Source organism: Hyaena hyaena, unplaced genomic scaffold (genome assembly GCF_003009895.1).
Source record: "Hyaena hyaena isolate Hyena2069 unplaced genomic scaffold, ASM300989v1 scaffold_261, whole genome shotgun sequence".
Taxonomy (NCBI): domain Eukaryota; kingdom Metazoa; phylum Chordata; class Mammalia; order Carnivora; family Hyaenidae; genus Hyaena; species Hyaena hyaena.
This window is the reverse complement of record NW_024080893.1, coordinates 1,735,391-1,751,116: the sequence shown is the minus strand read 5'-3', so window position 1 is coordinate 1,751,116 and position 15,726 is coordinate 1,735,391. Positions and strand designations below refer to the sequence as shown.

Here is a 15,726-nt window from a genome sequence, read left to right as displayed (position 1 = left end):
ACAGATGGTGTTGGGAGAACTGGACAGCAACATGCAGAAGAATGAAACTAGATCATTTTCTCACACCATGCACAAAAATCAACTCAAAATGGATAAAGGACCTGAACGTGAGACAGGAAACTATCAACACCCTAGAGGAGAAAGCAGGAAACAACCTCCTTGACCTCCACCGCAGCAACTTCTTACTTGACACATCCCCAAAAGCAAGGGAATCAAGAGCAAAAATAAACTGTTGGGACCTCATCAAGATTAAAAGCTTCTGCACAGCCAAGGAAACAACCCAGAAAATTAATAGGCAACCAACGGAATGGGAAAAGATAGTTGCAAATGACATATCAGATAAAGGGTTAATATCCAGAATCTATAAGGAACTCACCAAACTACACGCCCGAAAAACAAACAACCCAGTGAAGAAATGGGCAGAAGACATGAACAGACACTTCTCCAAAGAGGACATCCAGATGGCCAACAGACACATGAAACGATGCTCAGCATCCCTCCTCATCAGGGAAATACAAATCAAAACCACACTGAGATACCACCTCACGCCAGTCAGAGTGGCTAAAATGAGCAAATCAGAGAACTCTAGATGCTGGCGAGGATGTGGAGAAACGGGCACCCTCCTACACTGTTGGTGGGAATGTAAACTGGTACAGCCCCTCTGGAAAACAGTGTGGAGGTTCCTCAGGAAACTAACAATAGAACTCCCTTATGACCCAGCAATAGCACTGCTAGGAATTTACCCAAGGGATACAGAAATGCTGAGGCATAGGAGCACATGTACCCCAATGTTCATAGCAGCACTCTCCACAATAGCTAAAACATGGAAAGAGCCTAAGTGTCCATCAACAGATGAATGGATCAAGAAGATGTGGTTTATCTATACCATGGAATACTACATGGCAATGAGAAACAATGAAATCTGGCCATGTGTAGCAACATGGATGGACCTTGAGGGTGTTATGCTGAGCGAAATAAGTCAGGCAGAGAAGGACAAATATCATATGTTTGCACGTATAGGAGGATTAGGAGGAACTTGACGGAGGAACAAGGGGGAGAAGAAGGGCGGAAATGGTGGGGGAAAGGGAGAGAGGCAAACCATGAGAGACTCTTGAATGCTGACAAAAACTGAGGACTGATGGATGTGGGGGGGAGGGGGGATGGGCATGGAGGAGGACACTTGTGGGGATGAGCACTGAGTATTATGTGGAAACTAATTTGACAATAAACTATTTGTAAAAAATAAAAAATAAAAAATAAAAAATAAATAAATAAATAAATAAATAAATAAAACATGTGGCATGAACTTTGTAACTGGGAAGCAGGCAAAAGCTGGAAGGATCTCAAAGTGAGTGACTGGGGAAGCCATAAGGGCCAAGGAGAGGATTCCTGGGAACTCACAGAACTATGGAAAGCTGTTGGTGAAGGAATAAAGGAGAGCATATGTAATCAGAAGCTGAAAGCATGGCATCATTTGTGTTGTAGTAGTGGCAAGTTTGGCAACATTAACATCTGAATTAACAGGGAAAATAGAAAATGAATCAAATGAACTCTATGTTCTAAAGATATTTCCAGGAAGAATGTTTAAAGAGCAACCTGGCTTCATTGGGCTGTCTATGATAACATGCAAGCAGAGAGAGAACTGAAGAGTCACCTACTAACTACAAAGGAGCCAGGAATTTCCTGGTTTCTTATTTGCACTTGCACCAAATGGCAAACAATTTTCAAATTAAGGCCAATGACCAAATGTGAATAGGATACAAGATCATTTGTAAAGGCCTAAGAAAGCTCTCAGGTGGTGCTGTATAAAATCTTTAAGCCAGACCAAAAAACAAAAACAAAAACAAACCAAAACCAAAAAAAAAAAAAAAAAAACCCTCTAAGTATTTTTAAAGGCATGACTCACAGATTCTCCCTATTCAACAGTAGGGTTTCTAAGAATCTCAAGGACATTATCACACAGAAGTCTTACAAGGAGTCCAAGGTAGAGAAGAGCTAATCTGGAATATAAGCTTTTGTATAATGGAGTGAAATATAAATTCGAACACAAAAAGTCCACAAAGTTTTAAAAGAAGTTTTATCAACTTGGACTGGAAGGAACAGAAATATAAAATAGAGTCCCTTTGACCCCTAATCTTTAAAAGACAAAAAGCAAATAACAAAGATACTCAGCTGTAAACACAGGTTACTTTAGATGGAAAATAAAGAATGATTCAGAAGGTGGAACCACCTGCCACAGAGAATAATTCCTATGCCACAAGACTGAGTCTTAATCAAGGAAATGTGTGTGTCTGATCAGATTTAGAATTGCCACAGGCTAGTGATCACTGTGTGTCTTGTTTTCCCTGTGTTTGGCTGGGATTATCGGTTATGGTTTTCCTATACCTGATTCACTATTATATGTTGAGTATGTAGGAGAGAAGACTGATAACTTGTCGCAGGTCATCACTGCCAAGAGCAAAGGTAGTCAAGAACCTGTACCATCAGAGCTATACCAGGGAGATTCATGCACACCTGAAACTTGACTTGGAGCTTGTAATAATAGACTGTTTGGAAATCCTGAAGGTATACACAAGTATAATTTGCATTGGAAAAGGATATATTGGGGGACCTGGGTGGCTCAGTCCATTAAGCGTCCAATTTCAGCTTCAGCTCATGATCTCTCATGCTCTGTGAGTTCCACCCCTGCATCCAGCTCCAAGCCTTGAGCCTGCTTCAGATTCTGTCTTTCTCTCTCTCTCTCTCTTTCTCTCTCTCTCTCTCCCTCTCCCCCACTTTCTCTCTCTCTCTCTCAAAAATAAAGCCCAAAGGGCAGATTGTGGCAGATTTTATTTTCCAAAATTGACAGCAAATGTATCTCCCATGAAACATTTTCTTATTACAAAGCACTGTTGACACTCCTTCCATTAAGAAGTGGGGTTCATGTTCTTTCCCCTTGAATCTGAGTAGACATGGAATGAAATAGTACAAGTATAGTCCTTCCTATATCTGTGACTTCTAAGGCTATAGAATAAAAATAATACAGCTTCCACCTGTTTTTATTTTTGTTGTTGTTGTTTTGTTTGTTTTTTTGTTTTGTTTTTTTTCAGATGCTTACTCTCAGAATCTAGCCAGTATGTCATGAGGAAACCAAGCTATCCACGGAGAGGAAAAATGATCCCCAGCCCATAAACCTATCCAAGCTCTAATCTATCACCAACTTGTCAGCTATTTGTGGGCCATCTTGAAAATAGGTCCCCTATCTCCCAATTGAGCAGCCCCAACTCATACCAAGTGGCACAGACAAGCTATCCCTGTCAAATGAACTCTCCAAACTTGCAGATTTGTGAACAAATTAAACGACTGATGTTCCTCCAAGTCACTAAGTTTTGGGGTGGCTTTTTAAATTTTTTAAATGTTTATTCAGTTTTTAAAAAATTTTTTAATGTTTTATTTATTTCTAGGAGAGAGAGAGAGAGAGCGAGCGTGAGCAGGAGAGGGTCAGAGAGAGAAGGAGTCACAGACTCCGAAACAGGCTCCGGGCTCTGAGCTGGCAGTCAGCACAGAGCCCGACGTGGGGCTCAAACCCACGAACCGCGAGATCATGACCTAAGCGAAAGTCGGACACTTAACCAACTAAGCCACCCAGGTGCCCCAATGTTTATTCATTTTTGAGAGACAGAGCATGAATGGGGTAAGTCAGAGAGAAAGGGAGACACAGAATTCGAAGCAAGCTCCAGGCTCTGAGCTATGAACACAGAGCCCAACGTGGGGCTCAAACTCATGGACTATGAGTGAGATATGACCTGAGCTGAAGTTGGGTGCTTAACCAATTGAGTGGGGTGGCGTTTTAAATAGCAATAGATAACTGATACAGATATCATCTACTTCATGAAGTCTTTCCCAAGCTCCCAGGTGAAGTTAAATGCTTCTTTTTTCTATTCCCAAAGTACTTTGTATAACATTAACTTAAGCTTATTACACTCTATTGAAATTAACTATTCACTTGTTTGCTTCCATGTGAGTGCAAGAACAGGCCTGTGCCTTCTGAAGAAATTAGCTCTTCAACTATGTTACTTTTGCCTCATTCTCCCTCTCCTCTCTTTCTGATGCTTTAAATAAACAAATTAGAATTTTTCAGTGCATCCTCCAAGTGTCTTACCTTCATGTTCAAATTTTTCATCTCTGTCTCTCTGTGCAACATTCTGCAAAACTTCTGCCCTAATTTCCAGCTCACTTAATCTCTCTTCAGCTGAATCTAATCTGATGTTACACTTATCCAATATGTTGCAAATCTGGGTATTTTTTTCTCCCAATGTGGGGCTGGAGCTTCATGAGGGTATTACTTTAAATTAAATTAAATTCATTAGTTGAAATTTTTTGGACCATTTAGGTGATAGAAATTTGTGGTACAAATTTGTGTGAGGACCAGTTTGTAGTAATAACACCTCAGGAATTTCCCTCTTTGTTCTTCTCACAACAAATCATCTTTATTTGGGTTGGGGGTTATGGGACAGGATTATTTCTGATTACTGTGAGGTGTAGCCCTTGGAGTCCCAGATCTATGGAGGAAGAACTTCCTAGTAGGTTCTCCATGCTAGACAGGAATAGAGATATTTTTCTGTACACAGACCTTGAAGTTTATGAGGCATTAAGCACAAGAGTTCAACAGCAGATTGAGAAAATTTCCTCAGGACTAAAATGGCTTTAGTAATCCACTGGCTTCCCACCCTCACAAATGTTTTGGCCTGATTATATTTTATTAACCTGGCCCCAATAAGTTTCCTAATTTAAATGTTATTCAATTTGTATAATTTTCCTGATACCTTTTTGGTGCTCTTAAGAAGTTTTTCTTTTCTGGATTTTTAGCCAGCATATTTAACTGTTTTAGCAGAGAAGCCTAATCAACATGTTATCTGGGTCAATGTCTTTTTCATCCCTGTAACCTCAGCATACTGCTTGGCACATGAAGGAGCTCATTTTTGAGTTTTTGGTTTTTAATGAATAAATCTCTGTCTTCTTTGACTCTTTCATTCCTGCCTCCACCACCCTCAACACACCCCTATTTTCTGTGCCCTTTTACATTTTATACATATATGCCTTCCATTTTTCCATATTTCCTGAGCTTTGCTCTGACTTCCCCAGTATTTACTGGTTATCTCTCCTCTGGAAGAGTTTTCATTCTTGTCAACTGCCACATTTTGGGATCAGCACTGTCTTCAGTTTCCGTGACTGCTTCTGATAACTCACTATTCTACTTTTATCTAATATCTGCTGCTCTTCTGAAAATTATGCTATCCTATAACATTGTTTTTCTGATTTTATTGCTACCATATGTGGGCTTCCAGTCATACCTCCACATTTCTTGAGAATTTCAGCCTGTGGTTCACGATTTCAACTATACTTTATCCCCTAATATAATTCAGTATAACATAGTATTTAAGAGTACAGGTTGGACAAACAAATGCAAGTCCCAGATCTATCCCATATTAACACAGAACTGTGGGAAGTTATCTAATATTTCAGTGTCACAGTTTCCTCATTTGTAAAATGATAATAATGATATTATTATCTGATAGCATTGTAAGAATTACATGAGATAAGGCATATAAAGTACTTAGAACAGTATCTGGCACTTAGTAAAATGCTGAATAAATTTTAACCATTTTCATTATGATGCTTTTACCTCATCCTAAAACTCTTCCTTCTGCATGTTTATGATTCATACAACACCCTAGTCTCAATGCTCCTTATTTGTCTATGTCTACAAAATTTCTCAGTTATTATCTAAAATGGCATTTCTGAATTTTACTTTAATCTATCTCAAGATCTACCCCTTCTTTTCAGCCAATGACTTTTCATCTTAACCCAGAAATTTAATACATTTGGAAATACATAGTTCAGAATTTCTCCATATTCATAATAATGCTCTATCTTCTCTCTGGGGGAAGTAATGTCTGGGTCTTTTCAACCCATCCTGTTCTTTCTTCTTCTTTTTATCTTTAATCTCTCCACTAGCAAATTCCTTTAACCTCTAAGTTGACAAAGGCTTACTTATTCTAAAATAAACTAGATATTTCTCCCTTGGACCTCTTTCTTCTCATGTTACTATCATATCTCTTCTAATCTTCTTGAAAGAGTAACCTATACTCACCCCTTTTCCAGTGTCTCACTGTTAACTTCCAGAAATCTGGAAGTTTTATTTCATTGCTTATAAAACTTACTTTTCAAAATTAAGTACCAGTTGGACTGTCAAATCAAAAATGCTTCTATTCAGTTTCTCTTACAACTCCTTTGCAGCATTGAATATATTGACCATCCACTTGAAACATTCCTCCATCATTAGAGTTCATGTTACTATCCTGCATTCTTTCTTACAGGCAGTGGTGAAGTAACAGAAAGCAGATATGATGATAGTCAAATACTCATGTTCAAGAAAGGTCTCCTTATGTATTGAACTTAAATAAGACACTTAGCTCCAATTTCTTTATCAGTAAAATGGGCATAATATTTACTTAATTTGTACACTAATTTATAATGAAAATAAATAAAATAATGGGTCTGAAAATAGCATAGAAGATATAAAATATACAAAGTACTTGAGTACATTTCAATAAACTGAAAATAGGATGCAGAAAAGTATATTAAAAGACTTGCTACCAAATCTGCTATGAAGTTCTAAAGAACCTCAAGGATTTTTTTCTTAAAGAACCCCAAGTTTTGTGTCTGACCTAAACGTTTTTCACTTTTGCAAGGTTTCAAAGTGCCTTCACCAAAGCAGTACAGCTCCTGTCAGGAAGTTAAGAGACATTATATCAAAAACTCTGACTTACTGGGACTCACTTCAAAGTGCAAAAAATGATTAGTATGACTATACTAGGGCACTTTCATGTTTAAAATAGTGTGGAAAATCAAAATATTAATGATACATCTTCACATATACAAGCATGCAAACTGAATTGGTCCAATGTAAGAAATATTACCCATTCTACAAAAAATTTAATATTAAAGAAAAAGAAATATTACCAGTTCTTGGAGAAGGGGCCCTTGCAATTTCTAAGGAGCAAGGTTTCTTTGTAACTGCTATGTCCGTGAGATCACATAGAAAGTTCTCATTTTCTGAAGGAAATGTATCCAGAGAAGCAGATGGTACAATTTCCATAGCGTAATTCCTCTTCTTTGGATAGGACTCCTGAAAGGAAGGAGAAAAAATAAAAATAGCTTTGTGATAAAGACACAGCTTGTTTGATTTATAAAAACTAGAATAGATAATCAGATTCATCAGTTCTTCCAAAACTGATTAAGAGGTGCTGATTCATCTGTTTGAATAAGTTATGTCATCATGTAACCCCAATATTATCAGTGATCTATTTAGACAGTTTGGGTCCCCTGAATTTTTCACTGACATACTAAAGTTCATGAACTTTTGTCATGATCCCTTTTTGTAATATATGACTATTTTCTAGTTTGTGGCATAAACTGTTGTTTCATCAACAGTCATTCCCAAGACTCTACTCCTTTGCCTTCTTCCTAGGGATAGCCAGCCATCTGACTCAATTTTGGTCAGTTAGATAAAAGGGAGGCCTCTGGAAAAATATTTTTCCCCAGAGAAAGGACATGTAATGGGCTCTTTCAGAGCCTTAGCCAACCTCAGGTTCCTCTCTCTGGATGCAATTTTGATGTCTGCACATAGGACAGGCATGTTATGACCATTTAAGATCAAAAAGGTAAATAAGCTAAGAATGGCTAAGAATAGCAACAGAAGGATAAAACAAGACTGGGACATTGACCATATCATTGAGCTACTGAAATAGCTCCAGGACTAGTTAGTCACTACAGAAAAAAAGTCTTGAGTAAAAAGAAAGTTCTTATTGTTTGAGCCATTGCTAATAGGGATTTTTTTTTTTGTCACTTCAGGTTAGGATAAAATTAAAGTCCAATTCTATACTGCTGACTTATTTATGTATTCTAAAAACAATTCATTTCATTTCACCCAATCTTAATTACATATACAAGGCATTAACTGGTCAATAGATATTAATTTGGCATCTATCGTATATACTTAGGACTATGCTAAGTGCTAGAGATTTTTAAAAACTAATAAGGTATAATCCTTGCCCTCAGAAAGTTCACACTAGAGAAGAAAAATAGATACCTGGATAATGAATTTCACTATTAATTATGTTTTGTTTTGGATTTTTTTTGTTTATAAAGCTATCAAAAGAAAAAGAAAAATAAGAAAAAAATAAACTCATTTTCAAAAAATCTCCCAAGATAATGACCCAAGGTCAGTAAAGATTTAGTATAAGCTACTATTTCTTCTATAATGATATTTACAGTACTGTAGAATAAGTGTTCAAGGTCAGTATAATTGCTTTCAGACCATGCCAGACCCTCACACATCAAAGAATCAATTATGTTCACTCTACCCTATTGAAAGCAGGAAATTGGGAGTAATTTATTTTTAACAACAAAGGGTGACAAAGTAGAAAGCATCCAGAGGAAAGCAATCAAGATGGTATATGATTTAAAAATCATGTAACAGATGAAATGATGAAAGGAACTCCTGTGTTCTATCCTGGATAATCCTTAAAGCAGAATCATAGTTTTCTCAACACATATTAAAAGCTATCCCTAAAGAGCCATCTCACAAGGAGGGAATGGGGAAAAGTTGTTATGGGAGACTTATTCCAGCATTCTTAAAGGCAGAACAAAGACCAATATTTATAAGTCAGAAAGGGCAAATCTGAGTCAGAAAAAACAAAAACAAAAAACAAGTTCTATGAACTAATAATATTGCTTATCTTTTAAATAAAAAGACACTAGTGTAACAATAGCTGAAAATACACTAGAAAGCAACAAAAGAAACTCATTACTGTAAATCTTTCATTAGAACTATCTATTGATAACATCATCTATGAAACACATTGTAAACTGAATGTATCAGATGAATGCAAACTCCATGAAGGCTGGAATTTGTCTTGTTCACCACTCTATCCCCAGATTCTAATACAAGTCCTGACACATAGTGGGTGCTCAATAAATATTTATTGATCAAATGAACACTCTCTAATGTCCTTTATAACAAATTTTAACTACCAGCTAGGGAAATGGTTACACCTTGTTCAGATATAAGTCACTTTGCTTTTTAGTTTGGTTATTATTATCAGTTACTGGTATTGTTTACTGTTTTACATGTCAAAAGTGAAAAAAACTGAGTTTATGACAATAATATTACAAAGAGTCATGATATAAAATCCTTAGCTTAACCCCTAGTTCATCCTAAAATCAAAGTAATCAGAACAACTCATTCTTCATGGATTTACTTAGATTGGAATTTTACTCTGTTTCTAAAGAATTATAAAGATTTAATGGCCTTGGAAAATGTTCTGAAATTTAACCACACAGAATGTTACTTTGCTTTCTCCTTAAAAATGAAGTATATTATTTATTACAAAAATATTAGAAAATATAAAGAGAGAAAAAAAAATCACATGAAAACAGAGCATGCTCAAAAAACTAATAGTAACATTTTGGTGTATATCTTCCTAGACGCTTTCCTCTGTAAATGTGTGTGTGGACATGTGGGTGTGTGCAAAGGAAAGAAAAAAATATTTTAAACAAGAATTAAGTACACTCTCTTCTGCTTCCTAAGAAAGAGTCATTACTTCTCATTCAAGAAGGCATACTCAACAAAATATCTGACTATTATCCCTCAACAAAGGGTGGATATGTGATATAATAAAATAATGAAATGAATCTAGGTGTGTCCATTATTCAGTTTAGGACATTACCAATGAAACCCACCCTTCCCTCTCATGCTCCCCTTTCCAATTTCTTCTCCTCTCTCCCTAACCATGGCTAGTATCTGTTCTGAACTTTGTGTTCCATGGACTGTCATTGAAATTTACCTATATATGTAGGAATCGATAAAGAATAAATTGTTCTGTACTATATTCTTTTGACTGTCATAAGAATAGTATAAAATATTCTTGCTCTTCTATGACTTTTTCAATCAATATTATGTTTCTGAGTTTCATTTATTTTCAAAGTGGTACAGGAATTCACTATATAGGTATACAATAATTCATTTACAGATTCTCATGACAGTAGACTTTTAAACATTTCCTAGATGTTTTATTATTAAGCACAACTTGCTATTAACATTTCTCAATGAGTACTTGGGTACAAGTAACCAATGTATGTAGTCATTGGACAAAGAGTCAAGAATAGACACAAGGTGAAGAGAATGAATGAAATCAAGAGTTCTACACATACAGGAGTTTGCAGTAAGAGGTGATCATGAGAACCAAGATGGAATAAATATCCTATAGATTCTATAGAAATCTTGAGGAGGCCACTGCATTTTACCACCCACAGTGGGATAAGGGCTCAAGGGATTTTTCACAAGATCTTAAATTCATATACAGGGCATTAGTTGGTCGACAGATATCAATTGGGCATCTATCATATATACTCAGGACTATACTAAATGCTAATGATTGATATCAAGATATCCTTATATCAAGGTATCATCTATAAATATGTATATGTTTTATATGTAATCCTTTGTAATCTGATATATTATATTAATGATTTGTAATCTAATATGTATTTACTTCTATTAATGCATTCTGAACACATTTCAATGCCAAATATGTGTCTACAAGATAAATTTAAGGTTAAGTCTCAGTATACACATGGTCATTATTTATTTTAGTTAATACTATCATATTGAAATTTTGATGTTTTGCTTTTAAGGGAACATTCTTATGCATATACATTTGTCTACATATTTAACTATTTTCTTTTGAAATAGAATTCCTGTGACAATAGGTATAAACCATATTCTTACATTTAATTGAATCTGTTTCTAGACTTTCTAATTTGTTCCATATGTCAATCTATTTTAGTACCAGAATCACACTGTTTTGATTATTGAAATCTTAAAATTAATTACTATCTGGTAGGATAAGTATCTCCTCATGTTCATATCTGTCAAAACATTCACAATTATCCTCATATTTATTTAAAAAAAAACAATCTTTAAACATTTTGTCAACTTGTCTTCAAATCATTCCCTCTCCTTTATTCCTTGTCAATAAATTGTACTTCCATACACCAGTCACTCAAACAACTGAATGGGGGCTATTCTTCAGTCCTAATTCTTCCTTAATGCTATACCCGGTCAATCCCTAAATCTCTTACTGCATCATTGAATTATACTTCAAACACTTTCATTTCTCTCCAATTCCTGCTACCACCCTACCCCAGGTCATCACTGTATCTCACTTGAACTGCTAGAACAACTTTTCAACTAGTCTCCTTGCCTTCTCTGTTCCTCTTCTGATTGATTCACTTTCAAACATAAGTATAAGGTTATGCTAGTCAGTTATGTCAAAATAAACTCATTTACTTTCATCATAACTTCAAGAGAGAATCAAAATGCTCTAGTCATAGTACATGTTGATTCTTTTTAAACATTTAACATGGCTTCTCATGATATCTCAGAGTTTCTATACTTAGTGATTTCATTAGATGCATTAGTGATTCAGATAACAAGATCTGAAAGAATAAATCAGAGGCTAAACATAATCCCATTAATCTAATAGATAAATGAGGTTAATTTCTAAAGGCATGCTTGTCTATCAACTAGCAAAGCATCATGTTCATGGCAGGACTCTATCAAATACTTACTAAAAATGAATATATAAAATAATTAATATTTTAGTTAGTATTTTGAAGCCTACATCCTCCACTGGAATTAACAGAGGCAAGGACTATGACCATGATTTTCATATAGTATGCCTTAATAAATATGTATCAAATGAATGAAATCTGAAACTATAATTCAGAAACTATCACAGATTTAAATCACTGTAGTAATAGCAATTTACACTTGTTTTATAGTCTGCAAAGTGAATGGTATTTCATTTACCCAGATGATTCTTACTTAGCACTCACAACCATCCTACTAATGTTATTGTATCTCCACCCAGAAACGAAGGCTTGAAATTCTCTGTTCAATATTAAGCATCAGGTTAAGTTTCAGGGCAAGTGAGGTCTTGTGACAGCTAATTTAGTGTTCATATTATTGTATCACAGATAAAAAAGGACTATGAAAAGATCTTTATTGTCAGAACAAAGGGAAAGAAAAAAAAATCCATATATTATTAGGTAGTATATAGCCCTGCCAACTTCCTAACCTTTGCAAGCCTTCTTCCTTAGAGGGGGAAGACTGGACTTTGATATACAAGCTAATTATCAGCATACTTTTGATGATAAATCCTGGTAATGGACTAGATGGATCAAAAATATTGGCCCAACAATTTGTGACTCACCTTCAAGGCTCCATTGTAGCTAGTCTAGCAAAATTGGACTCCAATTTGGTTAGCAGATTTTGCTTTTTTCTTGATATTTAGCTTCTACCTATATTCTAATGCCTGGTCACAGGATCCCAGACTTGTTTCTGTGCTTGATTTTTTTTTTTTTTTTTTTTTTTTTTTTTTTTTTTTTTTTTTTTTTTTTTTTTTTTTTTTTTTTTTTTTTTTTTTTTTTTTTTTTTTTTTTNTTTTTTTTTTTTTTTTTTTTTTTTTTTTTTTTTTTTTTTTTTTTTTTTTTTTTTTTTTTTTTTTTTTTTTTTTTTTTTTTTTTTTTTTTTAGAATAGTAGCGTACTTAGGATTGTGTTCTCTGTCTTGGTGTTTGCCAGCTCTCTCCTGATGGACTAAAAATGCCCTGTCCCTGAATCCTGAACAGGCCCCTAGGGTCCCGAATGTCTAACTTCACAGCTCCTGAGGGAATGTTTGGCTTTCATGTTTAGTCTTAGTCATCTTCATTGTACCTGCTATAGTTGATTGTATAATGTGTGGACCCAACAATACTACTTCAAAAAGATGCATACTAAGAGCACTGAATGAATTAAGAGAACATACACTCCTCCTTCTGAAAAATAAACAGGAGCAATACAATGCCTACATAATTTGCTTTCATGTGTTGGTTACACTGCTCCTACAAAAGTTTTAAAATGCCAATGGTAGGCTAAATCTAAGTCAAAATTTATTAGTGACCAAACATGAAGTCTTATGGTTTAGCACATAAAGTAGTTATAAAAATTTAGCAAGAAGGTATATAGATTAGCAATACCATGAACAAAATAATGAGGTACAGCTGAAAGTATGAGTGACAATATACTATACTAAAGAGATAATATGACATTGATTGCTTCAATACAAGCTTGATATTTAGAGTAGCAAATGTGACAACCCTCCCTTCTTCTGTGCTAATTAGAATTGGGAATTACCTTGTTCAGTAATTTCATAAAAGAGAGGCTAACTGCATCATATTGACCATCCTTATTAGGTAGTGCAAGATTTTATTCATTAAAGGGACTAAGGCTTATGACTTACTAAGAACCTTACAACAACCAGTACCCAGGTATGGGCAAAATTGTTTCTCAAATGCACCAATCATGTGACTTTTTTTTTAAATCAGAAATAAGGCTACCCAGAGTGCCTGGGTGGCTCAGTCAGTTGAGCATCTGACTCTTAATTTCTTGATTTTTGGCTCAGGTCATGATCCCAGTGTCATGGAAATGAGGCCATCATCAGGTTTTGCACTGAGCCTAGAGCCTGCTTAAGATTCTCCCTCTCTGTCTCTGTCTCTCTCTCTTCCTCTGCCTCTCTTCCCTGCTCTCTCTTTCTCTCTCTCTTTCTCTTTCTCTAGGAAAGGAAAGGAAGGGAAGGGAGGCGAAGGGAAGGGAGGTGGAAGGAAGGGAAAGGAAGGGAAAGGAAGGGAAAGGAAGGAAAGGAAGGGAAAGGAAGGGAAAAGAAGGGAAAAGAAGGGAAAGGAAAGGAAAGGAAAGAAAGGAAATAAGGATAACCTAGAGGCTTTTTTAGATTACGTTGGCAGAGCATCTTCGTGAATGTGACTCTATTCTTAACCAAATGGAGGAAATGGAAGAAGCTTAACCAACACTTCAATGTGAACACACCTGATGCCCTCAGCTTGGTACTGGGGCCTACATTAGGAAAGGTGCAAAGACCAAATGGACTGTTTTCTCTAGATGTGCATAAGAGAACTTTGAGTATCAAACCCATGTCATATGAAAAAAACATTGAAGATGAAAAGGTGCAGGAAAACATTTATCACAAGTATTTGAAAAGAAAACTAATTAGAATTGTTCTCTATCACTGAGAGGGTAGAAAGAGTATAGATGGAGAGATGGTAACAAGGAGACAGATTTCAGCTCAGGATGGGCTATCTAACAATTAAAGCTTCCCAGTATGAAACTGGCTACTTAGCAGGTAGCATGTTCTCTGCTACTAGAAGTCTTCAAGCTTATACTAATCAACACAAAACATCTCTTGAGAACAGAAGACAGTGATTTGACTTAGATGAGTTTTAAGATGTTAGGTAAATAAGACAATGAGAATAGAAATGTTGGCTTATTATTATGATAAGCTATCTGCACACTTTTACTGCTTCCTGAATCCTTTTTCTAATAATGGGAGCAGTAATACTAACTAACACAAGGGAGTGTGGGTTTATGGCTCTTTCAAAGTTAGAGATGACTCACAATCCCAAATGACTAAAAGTAGGCAAAAGCTTTTGGAAGTGGTCTTCCTGCTCTGACATGTCTCAGAATTGTCAAGAAAATTATCCCCTAGAGACTTAAAATGACATTCAATATGGAAGACTACAATATAAATATGAGATAATAAGAAAATAATAATGAGAGACTTTGGGTAGGAGGAAGGAATGTGTGACAGCAGGACTACCTTAGGGAAAGGAGCATTGATGATTGTTGTAGGGACTATAATTACCTTTCAAATATAGCCACATCCTAGTCCCTAGGACCTGTGAATATATTATGTTACATGGCAGAAGAGAGTTGTAGATGTGATTAACTTAAGAAATTTGAGATGGGGAGATCATCCTGGATTATTATATTCATTGTAAGGAGAAAAGAGTCAATATCAGAGTGATGCAATGTGTTAGACTTGCCTAGCCACTACCGGCTTTAAAGGTGGAAGGCAGCAGTGAGTCAAGGAATGGGTGAGCTTATAGAAACCAGAAAAAGCAAAAAAATTAGATTCTCCCTTAGAGTCTCTGGAAAGAAATGCAGTCTTACCAACATCTTGAATTTAGCCCAGTGGGGACCATTTGGACAACCAGAAATGTAAGATAATAAATTTGTGTGCTTTTTTAAGCCACTAAGTTTATGATAATTGGTTATTGCAGCAATGGGAAACTAATAGAATAACCCAGCAGAAGGCATCACAAGGTAGGCAACAGAAACTATTAAGGATTGAGAGAGGGACATTAAAACTAAAATCCAATGGAAAAATAAACCTTGTTATATTATGATATGATTCAATATTTTAACGAGTGATTCTTTGACTTCCACTTAGTCTTAAATGTAATGCAGTAATATTGCAAAAGAGTTTCCCTCCTACTGCATCTTGAATCTTGACAAGTAATCCTAAAGTACATCTGGAAAAATAAATGTGTGACAATAGCCAGGTATCAATTTGAAAAGAGAAAAGTAATGGAGGGGGTGGAGATAAGCCTTTAGCAGATATTTAAATAAATTATAAATGGTTCTGGTGCAATAACTGAAAGGAAAGTGAGGAGAGAATTTTAAAAAACAAAGCTCCAATACTTGTGAAAATTCATTTTATTATGTTACAAAGGTGTTACTTTAAATCAGTAAGAAAAAAATGGATTATATAATAATTGCCAGTGAG

The 15,726-nt window shown here is 35.5% G+C and overlaps 1 protein-coding gene across 1 annotated transcript in view; it reads right to left on the bottom strand.

Annotated features, from left to right (window-relative positions):
• LOC120240752 (ankyrin repeat and sterile alpha motif domain-containing protein 1B-like) overlaps positions 1–15,726 on the bottom strand; it is a 928,108-nt gene that overhangs the window by 520,137 nt on the left and 392,245 nt on the right. The window contains exon 10 of the mRNA XM_039245581.1: positions 7,006–7,171. Within this exon, the coding sequence (XP_039101512.1) occupies positions 7,006–7,171 (166 nt within the window). The remainder of the gene's footprint in view (positions 1–7,005; positions 7,172–15,726) is intronic.